General features: G+C 44.9%; 2 protein-coding genes across 3 annotated transcripts in view; both read left to right on the plus strand.

The window, feature by feature from the left end:
- carm1 (coactivator-associated arginine methyltransferase 1) overlaps positions 1-9,846 on the plus strand; it is a 75,663-nt gene extending 65,817 nt beyond the window's left edge. Inside the window, exons 15-16 of one of the 2 annotated variants that reach the window (XM_078234883.1) lie at positions 3,413-3,481; positions 8,425-9,846. In XM_078234883.1, coding sequence (XP_078091009.1) covers positions 3,413-3,481; positions 8,425-8,567 — 212 coding nt within the window. In that variant the 3' untranslated portion in view covers positions 8,568-9,846. The remainder of the gene's footprint in view (positions 1-3,412; positions 3,482-8,424) is intronic. The other variant, XM_078234884.1, reaches the window with a different exon arrangement.
- A 10,445-nt stretch (positions 9,847-20,291) lies between these two features.
- timm29 (translocase of inner mitochondrial membrane 29) lies at positions 20,292-24,226 on the plus strand. Its single transcript, XM_078234885.1, has 2 exons — positions 20,292-20,646; positions 23,456-24,226. The coding sequence occupies exons 1-2, from the start codon at positions 20,409-20,411 to the stop codon at positions 24,061-24,063; spliced, it is 846 nt and encodes a 281-aa protein (XP_078091011.1). The 5' UTR covers positions 20,292-20,408; the 3' UTR covers positions 24,064-24,226.
- The last annotated feature ends 3,252 nt before the right edge of the window (positions 24,227-27,478 follow it).

Consider the following 27,478-nt stretch of genomic DNA (forward strand, 5'->3'; position numbering starts at 1 on the left):
CGGTGGAAAGGAAAAGCCAGAGGGGAAGATGAGGAGAGATAATAAATAAAATTAAACTTTAAACTTAACCATTAAAGAGTGGATGTGATCACCACTTTTGCTGACTGGGGCAGTGCTTATTTTGAGCATTCTTGGGCCCAGGCAATGATCTGTAGTCTGTTTCAGTTTAGCATAATTTTAGATCAACAAAACTTTGCAATTTTTTTATCCCTTTCACCCCTTCATTAATGCATTTAAGTTGTGCTCGGAGGAAATTGTGAGAATCTAACCCTCTCTGCATTACAAGCTAAATAACTTGGTGACTGATGTGTTGCTTGAGCTGAGAAGTGGGCAGATGGTTCATTGAAATTGTGCATTGCCCCCTGACCCCATGACTTGAGTTCAAATTTAGCCAGACCCACGCGTGGCTCTGTTTTTGTTAAAAGACACAGTAGGATGGTGCCCCTGCAGCTCTGACTGAAAAGTTTAGAAAGCAAATGTGTGTACAAAGGAGTGTAGATGTGAGGTGTCCCACTGCAGTGGGTATATTGCCGCCACTTGTGTGAAATAAGCAGTCGGCGTGATTAGCACGTTGAATTTGAAATGCAGAAACAGACCATTCACCCAAATCAATTCGTGCTCCACAAAAGTTTCCTCCCAGTCTATTTATTTCATCTCTCTCGATCCTCCCAGTCCTTTATTCCTTGCATTTTTCCCCTTTAAATGCGCCCCACTCCGGGTAGTAGCACCTTCCACATTCTCAACAGTTATTCCTTTAATACCTTAATGGACTTGTTAGTGACTATCTTGTAATTTTGGATCTCCCACTGCACCCCCAACCCATGAAGGTAGATTTTGCATTCCAGCCTAACAAAAGCTTATATAATTTTTAAGACCTCTATTTGGGCACTTTAATGTTTAATGGAAAAGAGTTCCCAGCTTACTCCGTCTTTTCAGCTAGTTATATTCTCTTTACCCTGGTATCATGCTTGTAAATTTACATTACTGATTTTTGTAAGTCTTTCACCTGCCATATTGTTTCAGGTCACTGGCTAACTTAGTTTCACCCACTCTGACCTCTTAGTTAAGAAGTCCATTCTTGCTCATAATGTTTTTATGCTTGTGTAGCTGGGTGGCCTGAATTGCCAGACGCCTAGGTTCTTGCTGTCTTTTTTTTTTATCTATCCATTTATCCTGCAGCCTTAGGAGTTGGATTCTGTGCGATGATCTGTATTAACACTCCTTTGGAACGAACACTGGGGGAGTTTTTGTCCTGCTGCTTCTGCCAGGCATTGACAAGATATTTCCATAACTCTCAGTTGAAACTAGTGGCAAAACTGGTGAACATTTTAGCAGCGTAGATTTGAGCGAACGGCACTGTTGTGTACCCTAATACTTGGCCCCTAAGCTTTTGAGAAAACTCACGGGCATCTTACTAGTCTGACCTCCAGCCACAAAATAATAACACTGTAATTTTGGGGCAAGTTTTCAGGGGCTCGGGTGACCTGAATCAAATTTGATTATGTGTTGAACTTGGATAGACCGGAACCTATCTGTCACAAATTTTAACACTGCTGGTTACAGTTTGTGTAATTCTCCTCTAAAGGATAAGTATAATCTCAGTTTGTGGTTAGGATACATGTAACCCCAGCCCTTTTTTTTTTCTTTGAAAAGAGTATAATAAGAATCGCATTGCTTTTAATACCTTCGTCAGCGCAGTTGCAGCTTTAGATAGTAACTATGCTGTTTTACCCAGGATATTATGTGTACATGCTCATGATAACACCGTCTCCAGTTGTCCTCGAAGGAATAAACTACTATGGTGTTGTCTGTTTTCAAAAATTCTGTTTTCAGGAACAGTTTAACGCAGTGTATGTTGTACAAAATGTAGTTTTTGTCTGTTTCCTGCTGTGATGACAAGCTGCTAACCTAGAGGTTGATTATTTTTGTAAAAAGAAATAGCAGCGGTAGGTTTATCTCTCTTTCCCACTTCCCGGCCCATCCTACTGAGTTGTCTCAACCAGCCACAATATATGGGCAAGGCAGCACAGGGGGCAACAAGGGTTGGATGTGAGCAGAACGAAAAGAGCTAGCGCATGAAGAGAAGGGGACGTGTCCCCTCTCTGTCCGACCCAAAAAAACACCCTACTGAGTTATCTGGCAAAGTTAGGTTGCAGTTAATCACAGTGGCTAAGCATTCCACCTTGGAAATGTTATAGAGGGAAAGAGTTTTGATATCACCTTGTCTAATTCGTATCGGTTGGCAGTAGAATTGACCTCTGCTTAAATCTGGGTATGTCAAGGCATAATTTGTGGTTCCATTAGTCCTCAAAGAGGAGGAAGAGAGAAAGTAATTGGCTGCCTTGATTATTGTGTATGGGTCAACATTGTTTGGTTTGAGTTGTTAGTTCATTTCAATTGAAATCACAATTAGGGCACTATAGTTGGTCCTGAACACTCCCCCCCCAGTTGAGTGTGAGTTTTGAACTTTGTGGTTGGGTGCAGCTGTGATTTTGTTTTCTTCTTCATCGCAGGGGTGGGTGGCACAGTGGTTAACACTGCTGCCTCACAGATCCCAGTTCCCGGTTTGGGTCACTGTCTGTGCGGAGTCTGCACATTCTCCCCATGTCTGCGTGGGTTTCCTCCAGGTTGTCCTGTATCCTCCCACAATCCGAAAGACGTGCTGATTAGGTGCGTTGGCCATGCTAAATTCTCCCCCGGTGTACCCGAACAGGCACCGGAGTGTGGCAACTAGGGGATTTTCACAGTAACTTCATTGCGGTGTTAATGTAAGCCAACTTGTGACACTAATAAACTTTTTCGCCAATCCGTTACAGCCTGGCTTGCATGAAATAAGATCACCCGAATCAGTTCCTGGCAGGCACCTGACCCTTATCGAACCTTTTTCCAGAAAGAATCATAACTTCAGCAAAAGAAGAAATGAAAGTTTTGCACATGGATTTGGAAGTGAGAATCAGGTTGTGGTTTTCTGCACTTCCTAAAATGTGCAGCATTGCAAATATCCAGAACCTCTTGTAGAAGTGTAAATCCTGAAACCTACAGTTCAATCTTCCTTGATTGATTTTGGTGGATTGGACAAATTGTAATACCGATCTACCTTACCCTTGTAGCAGGCCCACTACCTCAAACCCAGTATAATTGAAGTTCCTTCTTCCAATCACCTCTATCAAATTTAAAAGCTTTCAGTCCCCCTCCTGGTCAAAACTTAACTCTTATTGATGAACTAGGCATGTTAATCTGTTGTACTAGTCTGACTGCTGTGGTCATTCTGGTGAATGCGGCACTGGCACCAAGCATTGTTGAAACTTTAGTGATGCGTTATTGAGGAATGAGCTTTATGCTTTTGTATGGTGCTTTTCCCTCCCTTTGTTATATTTTACTGGAAGGTTTCTCTCTCCTCCTCTCTTCACAGCCAACACTGGGATAGTGAATCACACTCACTCAAGACTGGGATCCATTATGAGCACAGGATTTATACAGGGTAAAGACATAGCCCTGAATCCCTCTGAGGCTTGACCGGTCGAATGAAACTTGCCAATGGAAATGCAACTGCTTGGCTCCAGGCACCCATAGCAACCTGTAGCCAATCCAGTTCCTTCTGGGATTGGCAGACTGCACCCAGGAGCCTTTAATGCAATAAAAGGGTTGACTGGTCTGCTTGACACAAGGAGAACTTGGCACAGGGAGAACTGAACTTGCTGTTGAATGAATGGTTAAATGCATTAGCTGAGCCTTTTACCAATGAGCTTCAAGTTTTGGTGTCCATATTAATTCCTGCAGCAATGCCAAGAAAATTATAATGTTTCCCTTTCTTTTTCTGTGACATCTTTTTCCATTTATGCTTGATCTTATCTCTAATTGATCAAAGATTGAACTATACTATTCGTGTGAACAGAAATGTTTGTTCAGCTGTACACTGCTGGGGAGAAAGGACTCCAGATCAGTGTCCATGTTGACATAACCTTCTCGTGTTGAGCAGAGGCTCAAGGGATGCTGTAGTACATTACGCCCCAATGCATGGTTGCTTCTCGAAGCTTGTCTTGGCAGCCTGGCTAGACTTTGCTGCCAATCCGTGCAGCAATGCAGTAAAACGCAAATCGAGTGACCTGCCATTTGATGGGACCCTAAGTATTCCTCCTTTCGGCCAGACGTCATATCCTAGGAGTTGATCGGTAACACCGATTAAAGCCTGGATGTTTGTTCTGATTGTCTGCTCACTGTGGTATCCCCTATTACTTAATGCTGTACAGTTGGTGACCTTGGGCTTTTAATGTTATCTTTAAACACGAGTATCAGACAGACGCAGCAGTTTTGTCAGTCCCTATAAAGAGGGCAGGACACCCACGTAGACCAAAGTTAACTCTCCCTTGTCGAGGCTGGTGGGCCTCTGTATTTTCTGCCTTTGCACTTTCTCTTTCTACTCCTGAAATTTGAATTGGATCTCGCTGTGCACGTCTCTCTCTTGCACAGTCCTACAATGCAGACCAGTTCCCCAATGTTACAGCTATAGTTCCAACTCTCCCAGGGGATCCTTGACATTACAGATACTATAACATATTTTATCTGAATTGGTTGGTACTTTTTAAAAAAAATAATAATGACATGCTAACTCCTTCCATTCAAAGAGTCTAGCATTTTTTTGGTAAATTCTGGTTTAAAACAAAATCTGTTTACAAAGTGTGCCAGGAAAATCAGCCATTTTGATTCCTTCAGTACGACATTGGATCCCCTGGGGGGGGGAAATGGCCTTGAGTTGGAATCTTGGCTGTGGGGTTAGCTGTTTATGACGATGGGATTGTTTTGTTCTCCGCATGGCTCATCATTTTCCAGACTCCCTTCCCTGTAGGAATTCCATTGACAGCAGCCTGCTACAGGTGCCTCGAGTTGGATTTCTGTCAGTAAGGTTCATAGCATGCTGGTAACTATGCAGTGTTGGTTAAAGGCCCTGTGTCTTCCCATAGTTTGCGGTGGGCATATGCGTCGTTATTGAAAGACTTTAGACTTCCAATAGCGATGGCAGACAGTGAATGGGTGTGTCCAAAAGAAATGATCCTGGAGTGGCAGTCTATTATGGATGGGGTTTTTGTAAATACTTAACAACAAGATGACAGCACAGGGTCTTTAACCCACACACCTTTTGTTTTTGGCTTAGAGAATTCATCTCAACGTGGGGAAAAATAAAACCATTCCGAAAATCAAATGAGGTGTAGCATTGCTTGCCATTTTCGTAACTGGGCCAACCCATCCTTCCCAAACCTGGCTTGGGGGTGCAGGGAAGTCTTTCTTTTAAAATCTGAAGCCAACTCCATCATCAAAGATGCCTTGAGTTAGCCCCGGTCGAAGGAAACCAGTTACAAATCAAATATTGGCAGGCTGTTATTTTGAGAAATAACATGGGATAATGTGTGTAAGAGACATGTACTTTCTCCCCCTCTTCTGTTCCCTCCCTGATTGCAGTGATTTTTTTCCTTTCTTAACTAACGGGTACAGAACAGGAATTGATTGGCAAGGCCCACTGTTACACTGCACCATGCAGTTATCCTGTGGGCCTCTTGAGATCAGCTACTGAGATCTGCATTCAGATATAAATATGAGTTAGGAGCACATTCAGGCCATTTCATAGAAACCCTACAGTGCAGAAAGAGACCATCTGGCCCATCGAGTCTGCACCGACCACAATCCCACCCAGGCCCTACCCCCATATCCCCACATATTTACCCGCTAATCCCTCTAACCTACGCATTTCAGAACACTAAGGGGCAATTTTAGCACGGCCAATCAACCTAACCCGCACATCTTTGGACTGTGGTAGGAAACCAGAGCACTCGGAGGAAACCCACGCAGACACGGGGAGAATGTGCAAACTCCACAGTGACCCGTGCCGGGAATCGAACCCAGGTCCCTGGAGCTGTGAAGCAGCAGAGCCGCCAATTTGGCCCCTCTAGCCTATTCTACCATTCGTTAATCATTGCTGATCTGATTGTGCCCTCAACTCCACGTTCCCACCTACGCCCGATAACCTTTGACGCTTGTTAGTCAAGAATCCATCTAATTTGGCCTTAAAAATATTCAGTGAGCGACCCACCCTCTACCTCTCTTTGTAGGAGAGAATTCCCAGTACTCTCAACCCTCAGGAGAAAAAGATTCTCCTTGTCTCCATCTTAAATAGGAGACCCCTTTATTTTAAACTATTTCTAGTCTCCCTCACAAGAGGAAAGATCCTTTCAGCATCCCCCTCACCCCGCCACCCCCCCCCCCCCCCCCCCGTTTCAAGACTATAATACGCTCTGTCCACAAAGTCACCCATAAAAATATAATTTGTGTCAGGAACTGGACCTCCAGTCCTGAACAGCTCACCCAAGTCATAGAACTGCCCATGTATGTCAAGTCCCCTCAGAATATGTCGTTTCTGACACGGCGCTGAATCAGGACTTTTCTCCTTTGCCCAACATCACTGGAAAAATAATTCAGTTATTACAAGCACGGTGCGATGTGTGTTCGTGCAACAACACTGCGACTGGATTCACAACAAAATATCCTTGAGGTTTCATTGCCTTTTTAGTGCTGTTTAGTAGCATTCCTGTGCCATTGTCAGGAAAATTAGATTTTTAAATTTGTTTTTATGGCACTGTTAACAGAAATGGCTATATTATTTTGATAATGGATGATAAATGTACACCAGCTCACGCTCTCTCTCCCTCATCCCAGCACAAGCTACATTAGGATTTGACTCTCCCACACAGGGGGGGCTGCATTAGACATTCCATTAGTTTGCTTGGTCCTGCCAAGGTTTATTTATCACTTGCCTTCAATCATTTCGCAGTGGAAGAGCTTGGCACAAACTCTAATCCCAATGAGATGCGCACAGTTAAAGGATATAATTTAACCAAATGGAAGAGGATCGTTCTTGGAGATTTCAGCAATATTTCTGCACCAGGGAGGGCTTATCATTTCCCAGTTCTCTAAAATATACCGTCAGGTGCTTGCGCTCAGTTTGTTGCTCCGTGCAGTACCTTGCATGTCCGCACATTTATAACAAAAGTACTATTTGAAAGGGCTCCTGGGGGGGAAAGAAGTGAAGAGTTTAGAAATAGATATTATTCATGGCTGGTTTTTTTTTTGTATTCTGGGCTTCTGCAAACTTTGCTCAAACTCGGACTCTGCAGTAGGTAAATACCCAAGAACTGATTAGAGGATAGGAAGTATTGCGCGTTTGATCTTTCAGTGCCTAATTGCACCCATCATCTCACTATCCTCGGGTGTCCAACCCTTGCCATTAAAACTAGACTGAGTTTGCCACAAACGGACGAGATCAACACAAACTGAATAACCACATTCGACATTTCAAAGCTTGAACTTCCGATTTCTTTTTTTGTTCACTTTTAAATGAGCATTCCTGCAGCATCTGACCCATACTCTTTCACTGGCCAGTTATCATGGTTATGGAGTTCTTTAAATGTGGCTATTTCCTGTAACTAACTTGCTTTAAAATGTTATTTTTGAATTGCATGTAGTTTATGTTTTTCGATCACGGGTGTCGGGATTTTGTCTAAAGGAAAGGGGTTGGGCACTTCAGTGTACCTCAGGGCTATTCAGTAACCCCATTTGGATATAGGAATGTGCAGGTGGGAACAGAAATGGCTCGCTATCAGGGCTGCCCTTCCTCCCCTTTCATGCACCCTTGTGGTTAACCAGCCTCTGAACACTCCTCCACCTGCATGTTAACAATGAATGCTTGGGCAAGGCAGCACAAGGCAACCAATGCCCGTGGAATCAAACTTTAGCTGGATGCAGCTTTTCAGGAGAGGGGGAAGAAAAGAAAATTGGCACCAAAATGCTGTTGAAAAGAATCCAATTTCTGCCATCTGTGGTTCATATCATCCTAAATGTGGCTTTGTGCTTGTGAGGAGGTTTTCAGTGGTCAATGTCAAATGGGTGGGATCCAATTCCTATGGCAGGTTCACCGTCAGCTGATGATGTAGCCCTGTGTGGGATTAAGTTTTTGCATTTATTGGAAGGGGATAGTGTTAAGAAATATGCCATCACTAGCCCCTTCAACTACTCCCCTGACTGGCAGCATTGTCTAATTTTGCTTCTTCTCTGGTTGCTTTCAAGACCGGGTGGATAAGTTCAAATGGGATAACTGGCTCAAGTTGGGTGATTTGCCTGTACCATTCACTGGCCTAGCCAAAGTGAGTGGGTTGAAAGGGGGGGTGGGTGGAAACACTAGTTGGGAGTCCCAGCAGCACCACTGCTTGAGCAACCAGCTAGCTATCTGAATCAGTAGGAGCCTCTCTGAAAGGAAACATGACTTTGAAAGTTGGGGCAGGGCATCAGTACTGTGAGCGGCCTCTATAATGTGAGGGTTTTTAAACCTGTAAAACTCTGTTTACGGATGTTCTTTGTTCTGTTCTGTTTTGCTAGGATCTTCGAGCGGTGGACAGGGTGGAGTGATTGCCAGTAGCAGCCACTATCCAATCAACAGTCAGTTCACCATGGGCGGTGCTGCCATCTCCATGGCTTCTCCAATGTCCATAAGCACCAACACAATGCACTATGGGAGCTAAGAGTTCATGACACCGCCTCCGACCTTTTGAACTGACACTTTTGAGAGGAAAAAAAAACCAAATGCAGATTCAGTTCCCTCTCCAAAAAACCCAATCTCCATGAATTGTTCAAATTCATTGTCCATGGACTTAGCTAAGCCTGAGGGTGTGCGTGTGTATGTGTGCGCGTGTGTGTGTGTGTATTTTGTTTCTGCCATGGAAACGACAACATGCAAATTCTTTGATACCAGACTTGTAAAGTTTTATATAACGAAAATGGGGGTGGGAAAATAAATGCTGTTTTGGTCCTGCGATTTAAAGTCTGTAGTTAATAGATTTCCTCTCCAGTTTGTTGTCGGGATTGCTGCCGGTAGAGACGAACATATCCAGTGCGTTGGGGCAGATTGCTGGTTTCCTAGTATGACGTTTTCTCTTCCTTCTTCTCTGTTATCCTAACTATTGCCCCCCCCAGCCTAAATGAACTGATCACCTGGGGATTTTAGGTTAATGGAAGCTGTTAAGTGAAAGTTTTGAAAATGGCAATTACTGGGTGTAAACGTAATAAATATTCTAAATGTTTTTGATACTTAAGACATTTTTCATTTAAAGGTTTTTTTTTTATATAAGACAAGTTCCTTTAAGCACCAATAGACTGAGTGGAAAACGCTCTTCCCAACTCCTTTGAAACGATTGAGAAGCTCCCAGGTTTGTCCTGTGGAGAGAGGGCTGGTATGAACTGTATAGCTGAGGGGAACGGGGGGGTGTCTGCACGTTTTTGAGTTTTGCTTTTCTTGGCACTTGCTTTTGTCTGGTTTTTTTTTTGTTTTTCCTTTTTTGCAAGATCTCCCTCCGATCCAGAAATACAAAACTGGGCGGAGCGACTGAAAACCGCACAGTGCCAACCTGTTGCTCAACAATGCCAAGAGCAACCATGCAGTGGCAAGCTCTTCACTGCCTCCAGCCAGACTGTTAAGATGCTTTGCCCACTGGCAAGTTATATTGAGGAGGGACTGATGGACATCTTTTTTTTTTCTGTTTCCAGTGGCTTTATTTCTCATTTCTGTGTGCCTGCTGTCATTTTGAATGCAGTCGAGTTGAAACTGCAATGGCGGTAGGACGAACACCTGCCGCACCTGTGCTGGTGGGTGCTGCGCTGCTCTGCTCTTGAAATGGCAGGTGCCATACACATATTGAAACGGGTCTGACTGCTTTAGCATAAACTTGTGTGTGTGTGTGTGTGTGTGTGGTGTGTGTGTATATTGAGTTTCACCTCTGTATACAAATTAAAGGGATGCTGCAGATTTGGGGGTAGATGTGTTCTCTAGCAGTGGGACACCATGGTTAGGGTACGGGATTTTTGTGCTCCACACTCCAGATAAATTCATTCTAGTTGCATGCACCCTTCTGTGATTAACTTACAAAATCTGTAGATCGAAAGTAATGAAGACTTCACTTTTCTATCAGATCCGACCGAGAACGAGCATTTTCTGATAGCAACTCATAACATGTCTGTATATTTCTATTGAAATAGTTGTATTATTACTGGCAGCAGTCTCTGATAGAAGGAAGGATTTCTTTAAATTCTGCGGATTGACTGTAGATTCTAGCTGTCTTGTCATACAAGATGTTTCGCTTTCATTCAAGATGTTTTACTTTGAGGAGAGGATAAATCGACCCGATTCCTTTCCTTTTTCAGAATCCTGTGCCCTGGCTCTGGTGAGTTAATTGGCTGCCTTTAATTTCTCAGATGCGCATTAATGCTTATTGACTGGTGGTGGGGAGGAGCGGCACTGATTTCCTTGTGTGAACGGGAAGGAGTGTGAACATTTGATGGACCCGCTTATGGTTCTGGCAGTTTTGGATCTGATATCATTGCCGACAGTGTTGAGAATTGGGGTAGCAGTGGGATGAACAGTTCAGTTTTGCCTATAGTTATTGTATGTGTGGGGGAGCACGAGCTTCTACAACAAAACCTTGTCTTGAGTCACCTATTTTCCTTGGTGATGCCTGAATGCAAGAATCGAAGATGTATCCGGTCGGTTTCAGGTTTAAATCTGGCACGTGATACAACTCGCTCTTCACAAACCTGCGTGGGGTGGTGGTGGAGAAAGGAGATTATGAGTTGTGCTTCTCGGCAAAGTGAGCTAACTTGTAAAGCAGGGGTTGGGAGTGGGATGTCTGTCCAGTGGCCAAACTATCTATTCTTTCATGCACAAGAAACTGGTGTGTGTGGCACGTTTTTACTGAGTTTCTGGAACTTGCCAGCTGCCTTTTTGAGATTCCAGTTTTAGTCTGTGTAGGTGACTCCTTCATTGCTGACAGTGGGTTGGGAGAGGGGTTAAATCTTGGCTTGTGCAAAGTGGTTTGTCAACTGGGACTGCAGGTCTCAGTTTTTAACCTGAGCTTCAAGTCATTCTGTACACCCTCGGGACATTATCTCAGTAATGGCCCTGGCTCCCAGGCTTGCAAAGAGAGCTATTTTAACAATCTTGCCTCTACAACACTTCTAGGTTACGGGTCTCTTGCACTGTTGCAGTAACTGCAGGGTGGGGGAGAGTGGTTATTCAGAAGGACTACAGGGTGGCACTGTGGTCAGCACTGCTGCCTCACAGCGCCAGGGACCCGGGTTTAATTTCTGGCTTGAGTCACTGTCTGTGTGGAGTTTGCATGTTCTCACCGTGTCTGCGTGGGTTTCCTCCCACAATCCAAAGATGTGCGGGTTAGGTGGATTGACCATGCTAAATTGCCCCTTAGTGTTGGGGGGACTAGCTAGGGTAAATGCATGGGGTTATGGGGATAGGGCCTGGGTGGCATTGTGGTCAGTGCAGACTTGATGGGTCGAATGGCCTCCTTCTGCACTAGGATTCTGAGTGTAGGAAGTGTGGAATCTAGTCTTATCAAGAAAGCATTATTGCACCAACTTTAGTAGCAATAAACTGTGATGTTTTAACCAGGTAGTTGGAGAAGAGGGGTGTTAATTGCTTTCAATCTGGAGAAAAAACATTGCGTCCCAGTAGGCACAATCCTACGTTACTCTTTGCTTTCAGTCTGGGACATGTATGCAATTGGTGACAGTTTTAATAGTATTAAGAAAGATCCTATAGCCCGTGAAGTGATCTCTCTAATCGCCTCCCTCCTTCTCGCCACTTCACCCACAGCTCAATCAGTAGCATTGGCTTTAAAGTGGTTGCCTGGGACTGAGATATTGGTGTCTGACTTTGTGAATGCAGGGGCTGTGAACAGTTTAGAGCAACGTCCTGTCAACTTTCTGCTGATCATTGGGAGTCGTATGTTAAAGGTGTAGCTGTGTCGATGGTGTCTTGTTTTAGAAGGATTGTCGAATGGATTAATTGGGATTTCTTTTCATTGGATTTTAACATCTGCTGAAAGTCTGGCACCATTGTTGTTTCTTTAGTTTTGCCGCCCTCCCTCCTCCCCTCTCTGTAATTGCCCTAGAAGTGCTAAATTGTGAACCCGACCTTAAAAGATTATATAACAGCCTCTTCCACCTTGTTATCCAGTCCAAAATGAATCTGAGTCAACATGTGACTACTATATCCCCTACAAAACAAAATGGATTGTCGCAGCTCTCGGTACATACTGACTGAGGACTGCCTTTGTGGCAGGAATCTGAGGGAAGAGAATGGTGCCTCAGTTAATTCACCAGTACCATCCATTGACTCATAGATAAGACTATCATTGTCTCTCTTCCCCCACCCCCACAACACACACACATGTGTGCGCACACACACAGACACACACGTTTCAATCCTAAACTGTGACCTGAACTTTGGTATGGGTCTACGGAGTGCCTATATGCAGAGACCAGCCACACCTACGCAGTGTTCAGAGTGAGCTGATGAGGGGCAAATATTCAGGTTATCAATAAGTTTTAGTGTCTGTGGGATCTTGCTGTTGATGCCACACATCTTTCAGTCATTCAGGGGATTTGTTTGTTTGGTTGAGACCTTATCCTGTGATTGTGTTTTTCAGTTAAATCCCCCAGTGACCCTGCTTGTCTTGCCTGGAGTGACTTCAGAACAATCAGGTGGCTTTGGGCTATTGGCTTAATGTTTCTGCTCGGAAACCGCACACCTCGGCTTTGCCCATCAAGTGTTTTTTTGGCCTGAACATCAAACAGAATCATAGTGCCTCTTTGAGTCAAGCTAGCATAACGTTTATATTCAGAAAAGTCCGAAACTAGACATTGGCACCTATTAGGATCCACAAAGCTATGCTCAATAGATAGAGAATGTTTCTTAAGACATGGTCAGTTATTGGAGTTCTGCGGTGTGGAACTCTCATTATATAGGCATGAGTAAATCGTTGACTGTGCACAGCTGAAGGAACACTTGCAGTGTATTGTCAGGTTTATTGGAGTGAATGATCGCTGAATCTTGGCGCAGTGTGCGCAGCCTGTAATTCTGCAAGGTGCGTGAACTCTTGCGCCAGTAATCCTGTGTCAGTGTGATCCCTAATTGAGTATTGCAGCGCAGGCATTATTTCAACATTAGCCTCAACCTCCTCAATTAGGCAGCTTTGTAGAATATTTCTACAGTAAAAGGGATTTTAAAAAAAAAAATTAGAATGGGTATGGGTTTAATGTGATAAATTATCACAGCGATGGCTAAGAGCAAGGATAATTGATCCATGATTAGCTGGGCAGGCGGCACAGTAACTGGTGAAACTTGAATGGAACAGTTCAGAGTTACTAATGTGGATCCCATTTTGAAAGTCTGGGATTATCCCCGACTCTTTTTGTAATCCCTGCATCCGAAGTTGTGGTTTAAGTGAGTTGTGAACAAGTACTCTGGGGAGTCATCACTCATCTTGACATATTGAACTTGGTGGGTCTGCCCTTGTAAATGTTTTTTTCCCCCCCTGAATAATTGGCGCAAAGCATGGGGCAGAGTTTTCATCCTGCCTTTTGAACTTTTAAAATCCGTTCCTACTTTCCAAATGAGGCGTGTTATTGACCCTGAACTATTCTGGTTAACCCACTTACAGCTTTCCTGATCCAACCCTTGCTAGAGGATTTTACCAACGTGTAGTTTAGTGTTTTAGTGTATCTAGAAATGTTTCTGTAGACTGGCTAGACTTTTGTTCATCTGTGTTGTGTGTAGATTTTATTACAGCGACATGAGATTGTTAGATCATATTAGAAAATCATAATCCTGTAATACATGAATTATCAAATAAAACACTAATATTAGATGTTTTTGAGTGATCTTTAATTGATTTTGTTTTTTAAATCTCTTCCACTGCTAACTCCAGGTAGGAGAATGCAGTGTCCACATGTGAGGCTTTTCCATGGCTACGGTTGATGCTGATCTGTGATCAGCCAGATTGCTTATGCTCTGCATTTCCCATGCTAAGATTAAACCACATCCACTGTGCAGCACCAGCTCACCAGAGATTAGACATGTCCACAACTTGTGCATTGGCTCTTGCAATGATTAGAGCTACAACTGAGTGACTAAGTGGGCTATTTGTGTGGCACTGAGCTTCACAGATGAGAACAGTTTCAGATTCAATCACTGCCCAGCCATAGTCATAAGAGGCATGTGGTCGCCTGTAGTGCTCCTCTCAACTGGACGCCAAGTGAAGATGACCATGTAGGAGCATAGAATCCCTACAATGCAGAAGGAGGCCATTCGGCCCATCGAGTCTGCACCGACCACAATCCCCCACAGGCCCTGTTCCTGTAACCCCACATATTTACTCTGCTAATCCCCTAACACTAGGGTCAATTTAGCACGGCCAATCAACCTAACCCACACATCTTTGAACTGTGGGAGGAAACTGGAGCACCCGAAGGAAATCCACACAGGGAGAATGTGCAAACTGCAAACACTGACCTGAGGCTGGAATTGAACCCAGGTCCCTGGTGCTGTGAAGCAACAGTGCTAACCACTATGCCGCCCCAGTGTAGCTGTAACGCCCCAGGCCTCATGCCAAACCTTCACTATCTAGCCTCATCCAAACGGCCACTACTGGTTTGTATCCCGGTTTGAAATGGTGCCTTTAATAAGAGAAGAGTGGTGCCCAGTAAACTGAAGAGTGGTTTATTCAATACTGAATAGAAAACCCATTTTGGGCGGTCCAGCTGAGAAATCATTCTGCGATTTTGAGTTGTGGAGATTTTCGGAAGCTGTTTTGTCAGCTTGGTGAGTATATTAGTCTGTTCTGATGATCTGTGGCTGCAATCTGGTTCGCCCTTCAGCAATCGTCAAGATCCCAGAATTTTACAGACCACTTTCAGGGCAATGTTGCATGAACCAGTGCACCAGCTATCCTGTTCCCAGGCTATGACACTACTCTGGACTAAACCCCAGAGTTCCAATGCCGTTGTGGCATGTTGTGAAAAAACTTAACATGTGCTGTCACATTAATTAGCGAAAGGTCTTACCTGGTCTGTAGTTGTTTCTGGATGTCAGAGGTAATAGTGGATGCGTTAGTGATTATTTATAAAAACTCGTTGCATTCTGGGGTAGTGCCGGTTGATTGGAAAACGGCTAATGTTACGCCGCTGTTTAAAAAGGAAGGAGACAAAAGGCGGGTAACTATAGGCCGGTCAGCTTAACGTCTGTAGTAGGGAAAATGCTGGAATCCATTATTAAAGAGGAGATAGCAGGGCATCTGGATAGAAATGGTTCGATCAATCAGACGCAGCATGGATTCATGAGGGGAAAGTCGTGCTTGACGAACATGTTGGATTTTTATGAAGATGTGACTAGGGCGGTTGATGGAGGAGAACCGGTGGATGCGGTGTTTTTGGATTTCCAAAAGGTGTTTGATAAGGTACCCCATAAAAGGCTGCTGAAGAAGATTAGGGCACACGGAGTTGGGGGTAGTGTGTTAAAGTGGATTGGGGACTGGCTATCCGACAGGAAGCAAAGAGTCGGAATAAATGGGTGTTTTTCCGGTTGGAGGAAGGTAACTAGCGGCGTGCCGCAGGGATCGGTACTCGGGCCGCAACTATTTACCATTTATATAGATGATCTGGAGGAGGGGACGGAGTGTAGGGTAACTAAGTTTGCAGACGACACAAAGATAAGTGGAAAAGTGAATCGTGTGGAGGACGGAGAAGATCTGCAGAGAGATTTGGACAGGCTGAGTGAGTGGGCGAGGATATGGCAAATGGAGTATAACGTTGATAAATGCGAGGTTATACACTTTGGAGGAAATAATAACAAATGGGATTACTATCTCAATGGAAACAAATTAAAACATGCTACCGTGCAAAGGGACCTGGGGGTCCTTGTGCATGAGACGCAAAAGCCCAGTCTGCAGGTACAACAGGTGATCAAGAAGGCAAATGGGATGTTGGCCTATATCGCGAGGGGGATAGAATATAAAAGGGATGTCTTGATGCACCTGTACAGGGCATTGGTGAGGCCGCAGCTGGAATACTGTGTGCAGTATTGGTCCCCTTATATGAGGAAGGATATATTGGCATTGGAGGGAGTGCAGAGAAGGTTCACCAGGTTGATACCGGAGATGAGGGGTTTGGATTATGAGGAGAGGCTGAGGAGATTGGGTTTGTACTCGTTGGAGTTTAGAAGGATGAGGGGGGATCTTATGGAGACTTATAAGATAATGCGGGGGCTGGATAGGGTGGAGGCGGAGAGATTCTTTCCACTTAGTAAGGAAGTTAAAACTAGAGGACACAGCCTCAAAATAAAGGGGGGTCGGTTTAAGACAGAGTTGAGGAGGAACTTCTTCTCCCAAAGGGTGGTGAATCTCTGGAATTCTCTGCCCACTGAGGTGGTGGAGGCTACCTCGCTGAATATGTTTAAAGCGCGGATGGATGGATTCCTGATCGGTAAGGGAATTAAGGGTTATGGGGATCAGGCGGGTAAGTGGTACTGATCCACGTCAGATCAGCCATGATCTTATTGAATGGTGGGGCAGGCTCGAGGGGCTAGATGGCCTACTCCTGCTCCTATTTCTTATGTGCTCTGAAATAAAAGAAACAGGCCACCACCAATGCAGGTAAGAGCGAAAAATAACTGTTTAAAGTGTAAGTATTAGTCACAAGTAGGCTCACAAAACTTCAATGAAGTTACTGTGAAAATCCCCTAGTCGTCACACTGCGGAGCCTGTTCGGGTACACTGAGGGAGAATTTAGCACCTAACCAGCACGTCTTTCGGACTGTGGGAGGAAACCGGAGCACCCGGAGGAAACCCACACAGACACGGGGGAGAAAGTGCAGACTCCCCACAGACGGTGACCCAAGTCTGGAATCGAACCTGGGTCCCTGGCGCTATGAGGCAGCAGTGCTAACCACTGCCACCGCGCCTTTACATTCACATTCTGTGGAAATCCTTATTCATATGTGGAACAAAAATTGTGATATTCTTAACAGCTGAGTTTTATTTTCACATTTCTAAATATCAGTATTTTAGTCTTGTTCAATAGGAAGGAATGTGGAAAATGTCTCGGGTGAAATTTGAAGACCGCTGTGACCTCCAGAATGATGCTGTACAGTGTTAAATACCAGCTATCTACATAAATCAGCTGCTGTAATGGGATGTGATAGTATAGTGAATATTTTAGTAACCCAGATGCCTGTATTAATAATCCAGCCAATGCGAGTACAAATTGAACCATAAGAATATGAATTCAGGTCCCTAAACGTGACTATGCAGCTGTCAGAATTGTAAAATCCAATTGGTTCACTAACAGCAGAGGCGAGACCTGCTGTAGCAGGTCCTTTATGTGACAACTTTCTCTCTGAAGCAAACCTTTGAGTTGCATCAAAAATCAAAATTTGCGTTATCTCGAGGCCACTAGGGATCGGCAATAAAGGCTGGTCAGAGATGGCCACAGCCTGAAAATTACTTTTGTTAAATGTGGAGTTTGGGTATGACAGTATATCAACTGACTTAATGTCCTACTGTGTGCCACCAAAGTTGAGGGGAAGAAATAATCCCACCTTCAATGCATTGGGGAGATAAGGTATACCAAATATAAACCTCAACCCAAAAACCAAGGGGTGGCATAGTGGTTAGCACTGTTGCCTCACAGCTCCAGGGACCCAGGTTCGACTTCCGGCTTGGGTCACTGTGTGGAATTTGCACATTCTCTCATGTTTGCATGAGTTTCCTCCCGGGTGCTCTGGTTTTCTTCCATAGTCCAAAGATGTGTGGGTTTGGTGGATTGGCCGTGCTAAATTGCCCCTTAGCTAGTCCCCCTGACACTAGGGTAAATGCATGGGGTTATGGGGATAGGACCTGGGTGGGATTGTGGTCAGTTTCTTCTCTTATTAAAGGCACCATTTCAAAGCGGGATACGAACCAGCGGTGGCAGTGTGGATGAGGCTAGATAGTGAAGGTTTGGCATGAGGGCTGGGTGTCACAGCTACACTGGGGCGGCACGGTGGCACAGTCGTTAGCACTGTTGCCTCCCAGTGCCAGGGACCCATGTTCAATTCCAGCCTCGGGTCAGTGTGTGAAGTTTGCACATTCTCCCGTGTCTGTGTGGGTTTCCTCCGGGTGCTCTGGTTTCCTCCCAAAGATGTGCAGGTTATGCTAAATTGGCCATGCTAAATTGACCCTAGTGTTAGGGGATTAGCAGAGTAAATATATAGGGTTACGGGAACAGGGCCTGGTGGGATTGTGGTCGGTGCAGCCTCGATGATCCGAATGGCCTCCTTCTGCACTGCAGGATTCTGATTCTATGACTATTGAAAGACTAGAATTTGTATTTCAGCTGTTTCGGGTGTTTTTTTTTCTAGATTAAAGATAATTTAGAAATGCAAGTTTAATGTCTGAGCTATCTAATGTTGCTGAGAAGCTGCACCCAGCTGACTGGTGCTAATTTAGTTGAGGCTCGCATATTAAAAAAATGCTCCTCTATAAGGCAATGCAATGCATCCAAGGCAGAGCGAAGATAGGAATGTTAAGGCCCAGGGGAATATGGCAAGGCTGGATGGCATTTATTTTAATGCAAGGAATCTTGTGGGTAAGGCAGATGCGTTGAGTGCGTTGATTAACTAATGGGGGTATGATATTGCTATTACAGGGACATGAGGGTGTGGCAGGACTGGCAGTCCAATATTCCAAGGTATAGAATATTCAGACAAGGTGGTGGGGAATGTAAAAGGTGTTATCGCATTATTGATCAAGAAGTATTCCTTGTTAGTATCCCTGCCTGTCACGCGGGAGACTGGGGTTCAATTCCCTGATTGGGGAGGAATTTAATTTTGTTTTTCCTATTGGTGGCTGGTTGGTCTCGGGGTATGATTCTCGCTTTCGGTGTTAAAGCCCGCAAGCTCGCAAGAGATCCCGGGTTCAAATCCCGTACGAGCCCTCATTTGGCCTGTTCCTGTGCTGTAATTTTCTTTGTTCTTTTAGGGGGTATTAGTTCAGTTGGGCAGCATGGTCGGTGCAGGCTTGGAGGGCTGAAGGGCCTGTTCCTGTGATGTAATTTTCTTTGTTCTTTGAGTGAATTACTGCAGTTAGGAGGGATGATACCTTAGCAGGCTCTTCAATTGAGGCCACTTGAGTAGAACTTAAAAAACAAAAAGGGGCAATTACTTTGCTGGGTGTGTACGATAGGGCCCCAAGTCTGGAAGAGATGCAAGAGCAGATGTGTAGGCAAATTTCAGAAGTGTAGAAATAATAGGGGATTTCAACTTCCCCAATATTAATTGGGACAGTCAAAGTGTGAAAGGCTTAGGAAGGGGTGGAATTCTTAAGATGCATCCAGGAGAGCTTTTTGAGCTAGCATGGAGAAAGTCCTACAATTCGAGGGGCAGTACTGGACCTAATTTTAGGGAATGAAGCCAGTGGGAGAAGTGTCAGTAGGGGAGCATTTCAGTGATAGTGACCATAACTCAATAACATTTAAGGTAGTTATGGAAAAGGAAAAAGATGGACTGGAAACACAGGTTCTAAATTGGGAGAAACCGATTTTAAATAGGACAGGATCTGGCCAAAGCTACTTGTAGAAAAGCTACATTGGAACAGTGGGAGTCCTTCAAAAAGGAAATAGTGTTCAAAACCAACAAGTTCCAGAAAACCCTGGGTGTCGAGGGATAATGATGTGGAGATGCCGGCCTTGGACTGGGGTAAACACAGTAAGCAGTTTAACAACACCAGGTTAAAGTCCACAAGCTTTCGGAGCCTTAAGCTCCTTCTTCAGGTGAGTGGGAATTCTGTTCACAAACAGGGCATATAAAGACCCAAACTCAATTTACAGAATAATGGTTGGAATGCGAATACTTACAGCTAATCAAGTCTTAAAGATACAAACAATGTGTGCGGAGAGAGCATTAAGACAGGTTGAAGAGATGTGTATTGTCTCCAGACAGGACAGCCAGTGAGACTCTGCAGGGGATTACAGATAGTGCGACATGAACCCAATATCCTGGTTGAGGCCGTCCTCATGTGTGCGGAACTTGGCTATCAGTCTCTGCTCAGCGACTCTGTGCCGTCGTGTGTTGTGAAGGCCGCTTTGGAGAACGCTTACCTGAATATCAGAGGCCGAATGCCCATGACTGCTGAAGCGTACATATTATTCCTGGGCAAATGCATATTTAATGATGGGGCTGAGTAGTATCATTATCAGCAGCATGTGAGATCTTTGTGGAGTAAAAAGTGGCTTCAGAAGGGCAGTGCAATGGACATGAGGTAGAACTTTTAAGAAGCTCAACTTAACCCAATTAATCTCCGCCGACATAAAATGATAGTGACCTCCCCTTTAAGCGGGCCTGCGTCTGCGCAGTTCGAAGAGACGGTGCGGCAGAGAAATGGGTCCGATGGATAAACCGTTCCCAAGCTGATCGAAGCCGGTAAAGCAGTTTGATAGCCCCCCTCCGCCCCGCCAACCTCCCGGATCACGGCTCTCTGTTTGAAATGACAACAACCCTCCACCCGCACCCACGCTGTGCCGTTGAGCTCTGCGTCCACTCCCCTCCTTTCTCAGGCCCCAGTTGGGGTGCGGGGCGGAACCTTCCGCCGGCGGCTCCTTGCGGTGGCCGGTGCGGCTGCGGGGGTGACACGGCCAAGATGGCGGCGCTGTGGCGGCGGTTCTGCTGCTCGGCGGCCGGAGCCGCGCCCGGAGTCTGGAGCCGAATCCGGAACAGCAAACTGGGTAAGAGCCCGGCTCCGAGTCCGGGGAGTCACTCGCCTCCCCCGGCATGGGACAGAGAAACCTGCCCTTCGGCCCATCCACTCCATGCTAGCTCCTACAGCCCTCTCGAGCCTCCCCCATCTGTCATTGTGAGCCTCCATTCCCCCCTCTCCACCCTGAACCTGTCCAGCTTCCTCTGAAATTTATTTATACCATTCACCTTAACCACAGTTCCACTTTCTCAGCGCCCTGGGCTTTAAAATAAATTCTTCTGAATTCCCCATTCCCAAAGATATGCGGGTTAGGTTGATTGGCCATTGCTAAATTGACCCTAGTGTCAGGGGGATTAGCAGGGTAAGTATGTGGGGTTACGGGAATAGGGCCTGGGTGGGATTGTGGTCGGTACAGACTCGATGGGCTGAATGGCCTCCTTCTGCACTGTAAGGATTCTATGATCTCACGTTGGCGGCCTCTAGTTAGGTTCATCCCCACAAGTGAATCATAGAATCCCTACAGTACAGAAGGAGGCCATTCAGACCTTCGAATTCGTACTGACCATAGTCATAGAGGTTTACAGCATGGAAACAGGCCCTTCAGCCCAGCTTGTCCACGCCACCCTTTTTTTTTAAACCCCAAAGCTAGTCCCAATTGCCTGCATTTGGCCCATATCCCTCTATACCCATCGTACCCATGTAACTATCTAAATGCTTTTTAAAAGATATAATTGTACCCGCCTCTACTACTACCTCTGGCAGCTTGTTCCAGACACTCACCACCCTCTGTGTGAAACAATTGCCCCTCTGGACACTTTTGTATCTCTCCCCTCTCACCTTAAACCTATGCCCTTTAGTTTTAGACTCCCCTACCTTTGGGAAAATATATTGACTATCTAGCTGATCTGTGCCCCTCATTATTTTATGGACCTCTATAAGGTCATCCCTCAGCCTCCTACGCTGCAGAGAAAAAAGTCCCAGTCTATTCAGCCTCTCCTTATTACTCAATCCATCAAGTCCCGGTAGCATCCTAGTAAATCTTTTCTGCACTCTTTCTAGTTTAATAATATCTTTTTTATAATAGGGTGAGCAGAATTGCACACAGTATTCCAAGTGTGGCCTTACCAATGTCTTGTACAACTTCAACAAGACGTCCCAACTCCTGTATTCAATGTTCTGACCAATGAAACCAAGCATGCCGAATGCCTTCTTCACCACTCTGTCCACCTGTGCCTCCACTTTCAAGGAGCTATAAACATGTACCCCTAGATCTCTTGGTTCTGTAACTCTCCCCAACGCCCTACCATTAACTGAGTTCAACAAGGACGCCTTGTTGAAGTTGTACAAGACATTGTTAAGGCCACACTTGGAATACTGTGTACAGTTCTGGTCACCCTATTATAAAAAGGATATTATTAAACTAGAAAGAGCGCAGAAATTATTTACTAGGATGCTACCAGGACTTGATGGTTTGAGTTATAAGGAAAGACGTGATAAACTGGGACTTTTTTCCCTGGACTGCAGGAGACTTAGGGGTGATCTTATAGAGGTCTATAAAATAACGAGGGGCATAGATCAGGTAGATAGTCAACATTTTTTCCCAACGTAAGGGGAGTCTAAAACTAGACGGCATAGGTTTAAGGTGAGAGGGGAGAAACACAAAAGGGTCCAGAGGGGCAATTCTTTCACACACAAGGTTGTGTGTGTTTGGAACGAGTTGCCAGAGGTAGTAGTAGAGGCAGGTACAATTTTGAAAAAGTATTTAGACAGTTACATGAGTAAGATGGATATAGAGGGATATGAGCCAAACGCGAGCAATTGAGACTAGCTTAATGGTAAAAACTGGGCAGCATGGACAAGTTGGACCGAAGGGCCTGTTTCCATGCTGTAAACCCCCCTGACTCTATAACTCTGACAGAGTAACTTACCCAGGGCCTCTTCTCTGTTCTATCCCTGTAACATTTCCCATGACTAATCTACACATCTTTGGACACTTAAGGGACAATTTATGATGGCCAATCCACCTAACCAGCACATCTTTAGACTGTGGGAGGAAACCAGAGCACCTGGAGGAAAGTCCAAACTCCACACAGTCACACAAGGCCAGAATAGAACCCAAGTCCCTGGCGCTGTGGGGCAACAGTGCTAACCACTGTGCCCCCTGTGTTGCCCTTAGAAATGAACCCCAATGCTTGGTTTATATTTTTGTGGCCTTAGTGACCGCTTTTAATGATTTGTACTTTCAGGTCCCTTTGCTCAACCCCATTTAGGTTCTTGTTTTCCAAATAACATTTGGATCCCCCTGACACTAAAGGGCAATTTAGCACGGCCAATCCACATTATTTTTCTTACCAAAATATTATGTCCCATAATTATCTCTCTCTCAAAATTTATTAGCCAATTATATGCCTCTTTTTCGAGCGTATTAATGTTTCTGTGTAATTTGTTGTAGCTTTCCTCAGTAAAATTGGAAATTGAGTTTTGAGTCTAAATTGGAAACAAATATAAATTGTGAACAGTGGTCCCAGTGGTGATCCTTGTGGAGCCCCGCTTCCCATGATTAGTCTTCCCACCCTCTCCCCCCTCTTCCCCTTCCTCTTCTCTCCCTCTATTCTCTCCTTCACTCCTCGGTTCCATTCTCCCTCACCTCCGCTGTCCCATAGGTCTCCTTTCCTTCGTTCCCGGCTCCATTCTCCCTCACCTCCACTGACCCATAGGTCAGTATTTATGAGTTCTTTTATTCACCACTTCATGAATGATAAAAGGTCAGCGAGTCTGTGGATGAAGTGGGACGAGGGTGGAGCTTCCATTTCTAATGCTGTTTTATCCTCTTGCAGGTATCTGGACACGGAGTCTTGTTAACGATTACAAAGAGGCCTGTAAAGAGATTGTTGTGGGGGCCAGGGATCACCCGGGAAAAGCAGCCTTTTACTGCACACTGCTCACAGGGGCATGTGTTTGTGGATACAAAAACCCTTGTGACAAATCCTTTCACGCCTCTCTGTTGGAGTCATCCAACCAGCTTTTGATTCTCTCACCTTGGGTCCGGAACGGCCGGTCAGACCAGCACGTCCAGAATCTGGTGACAGTCAAAAACCAGGGTCGACTCCGACACCAGAACCTGCTACTCTTCTCTCTGGTGTACACGGCTCCCTATGATGCAAAGACCAGTATATACAATGCACAGTGTGAGTATCTGAAGCCACGGTGGTCAGAATTTCCAGATAGGGTTTTAGACATTGGGTTTTTTGGCAAATGGTGGATCCTTAGTTCAAAGATGAGAGACTGGGACATTAATGACGATGAGTTTATCTACTTGCCCGCTGAGCTGCAAACAGTCACGCCACAGAACCTCCACTCGGCTGAGAATGAGAGATTATTTGAATTAAAGTTCCAGCCCGTCATTCTTGAAGAAGAGGACACACCGGAGGGGGGAGGAGGTTGATGAACACTCTGCCGCGCAAGCAACAAAAACACCTCAAAATTTGTTGAGTGCGGAAACCCAGCCTTGCAGCTTTATCCTCCCTGGCTGGTTGAAAGATTTACTTAACCTTTTCCTGTGATATTAAAATGTACGAAACTCAAATAAACACAATCCCAAAAATGAAGGTGTCTTGATGTTTTGATAGGCCAGGTCACAATGCTACAAGTATGCCAGTGTCGAGTTGTGTTGATACGGAAATACAAGCAGGGTGCGGACTTTCCCTTGTAATTTCCCAACACTGAGACAGACACTTGTGGTGCCTTGCCTCACAGGGTATATATATTGAACAAATCATCCCATGGGCATCCGCACAGCCTCCACACCCAGCTCACCATTTTATCTTTCTTTTTCCCCCTTTACACAGACTGTTCTGGAATGATGCTCCATGGGTGCTGGCTGGCTTCTCGTACCTCATCCAATGAGATAGAGACATAGAGTTCTACAGTGCAGAGGGAGGCCATTCTGCCCATCGAGTCTGCACCGACCACAATCCCACACAAGCCGTAACCCCATGCATTTGCCCTAGTTAGTCCCCCTGACATTAAGGGGCAATTTAGCATGGCCAATCCACCTAACCCGCACATCTTTGGACTGTGGGAGAAAACCGGAGCACCTAGAGGAAACCCATGCAGACACGGGGAGAATGTGCAAACTCCACACAGACAATGACCCAATCCGGGAATTGAACCCAGGTCCTTGGCCCTGTGAGGCAGCAGTGCTAACCACCATGTTGCCCATATTGCTGCCGATTTTGAAATGTTAGTTGCCTCTTCAACCATGAGGTCTATCGCAACTAGTGTCGATTCCAGCCTCATTCCGTTTCCTTGCTGCTTTGACCTGCTGCGCTTACACAGGTCTGTCTGTCTCTCATAGGCCACTTACTGGGGTGGGGGGGAGGGGTTCTCAAAAGGCAGAGTGAATAAAACAGTCATAATTCCTTCAATTTGAGAAACTGATAACGAAAGACCTCTTGATGCCAGTCAGAGACTTTGAATTTGAGGCCTCAGATTTTGTTCTGTCTGCTAAAGAAAGACTTGTATTTATATACCACCTTTCACGACCCCTGGACATCCCAAAGCACCTTATAGCCAATGAAGTACTTTTCCAGTGCAGAATGTAAGAACCGCAGCAGCCAATTTGCATGCACCAAGATTCCATGCACGCAATGAGATAATCGGATCAGCTTAACCAAGGAGAAGTCCCACAGCTCTTCTTCGAATAGTGACATGGAATAAAACCATACGACATAGGATCAGAATTAGGCCACTCGGCCCATCGAGTCTGCCTCGCCATTCAATCATGGCTGATATCTTTTATTTATGAACCTGGAGAGGACAAACAGGGTCCTGGGTTTAACGTCTCATCTGTAGGGTGGCACCTCAGACAGTACAGCTCTCCTGCATGATTCCCCTGGACTATCATCCTAGATTTTGTGTTTAAGTCGTGAACGGGACTTAATCTCATGACTTCCTAACTTAGGCCAGAATGCTACCCATTGGACCATTAATTAGTAGATAGAAAGCTCTATTTAGAAACTAAGCTTTTATTTATTAAGTCTCCCTTTGTTAGGGTACGGATCAGAAACCCCAAGGTATATTTTGAAGTTAGACTAGAGCCCCAACTATTTGGTATTTTTGGCATTAATGTGAGGATGTGATGGTTCACTCCAGGCGTGATTCTTCTGACAAACTGGGGAGTTTTGATCAGAATAAATTTTATTTAACAAATGAGCTTAACATTTAACATTTGAACAATGACAAGGTACATTTCTTAACTCCTAACATACCCCTATGAGTTCCAATTCAAGCAATATTCCTCTAACAGACTTAAAACTCCTCTTCAATATCAGCAAACTCAGGCTTATGTGCTTGTACTCAGAATGTCAATCCTAAAGTTCTCAAAGCACTCCTGCAGAGAGACACAAAGAGATATATCTTGCTTCTTTCAGAACCAGACAGGAACTGACTGTTATAAAATAAAAGGGCAACTGTATCTTCCCTGCAAGTGTAGCTCCTCCCATTAGCACTCAACTCTTTCTGTCAATCAATCTAATCAACACTCTACTCTGACCCCAAGGAAAATCTAAGGAAACACAAATGCATTAATTCTGTTTAAACAAACATACCCTTAGCCAGAATCAGTCATTATCCTGCATTGTCAACATTTTGAGCTGCCTATTGCCCAGACAAATTGGCACAGGGTAAAACAGAGCTGAATTTTAAATATACCCCTTACAAGAAACATGATGTAAGCACATTTCTTAGAGGCACAGTATCATCATACCTTGAATTAGATGTTCTGGTGTAGACCAAGTGCCATTCAGCGAGAGGGTCACAGCTCACACCTTCCAGGAAAAAGCATCAGGAAGATTTTTTAATTGATGTAATTAAGTTTAACTGTGATCCTAATTTTAATATTGCATTAAATTATCTTCCATAGAGTAAGTTGCTCCCATGATTTTCTAATCTCCCAGAGAGGTGGAATATGCTGCAGTTGTGAACAATGACTCATTAAGACTGGCTGTATTAACCCAACAATACATTAGATTACCAAGTGATACCTTTTAGTGTCACAAGTAGGCTTACATTAACACTGCAATGAAGTTACAGTGAAAATCCCCTAGTCGCCCCACTCCGGCACCTGTTCGGGTACACTGAGGGAGAATTTAGCACAGCAATGCACCTTAACCAGCACGTCTTTCGGACTGTGGGAAGAAACCGGAGCACCCGGAGGAAACCCATGCAGACACGGGGAGAATGTGCAGACAGTCACCCAAGCCGGGAATTGAACCCGGGTTTTTATGCCTTTTGATGCGGAGGCTTTGCTACTCGGATAAGGGGCATTTGTCTCCTGGAAGTGGTGAGACCGCACTTTAACATATTCATGAGCTGTGCTGTGCTGTAGTGTGATTAACATGCAGTATTTTTCTTCACACATTTCTTGAAGTGCCAAGCACAAGGTGAAAGTGTGCGGTTACTATCTGCAGGAGGCCGTTTAGATTAGTTCTTCAATGGTACTCTCACGCCACCAGGTGGTGGTTTCAAGTAGTGATGTTAGAATCCTGCAAACCAACTCATAGTCTGATAGCACAGGAGTAAGAAGTCTGACAACACCAGGTTAAGGTCCAACAGGTTTATTTGGTAGCAAAAGCCACGAGCTTTCGGAACAGGCTGTTCCTTCATCAGGTGGGTGGGAGAACTTCTTACTATGTTTACCCCAGTCCAACGCCGGCATCTCCACATCAGCACAGAAGGAGACCATCCGAGTCTACAGCAGCTCTTTCAAAGTTCGACCCACTCCCACTATCCCTACAATATTTTCCCCTTCAAGTATTTAGCCAGTTTAATTTTGAAAGCTATTATTGAATTTATACCCT

The sequence above is a fragment of the Mustelus asterias genome, chromosome 19 (genome assembly GCF_964213995.1).
Source record: "Mustelus asterias chromosome 19, sMusAst1.hap1.1, whole genome shotgun sequence".
Taxonomy (NCBI): Eukaryota; Metazoa; Chordata; class Chondrichthyes; order Carcharhiniformes; family Triakidae; genus Mustelus; species Mustelus asterias.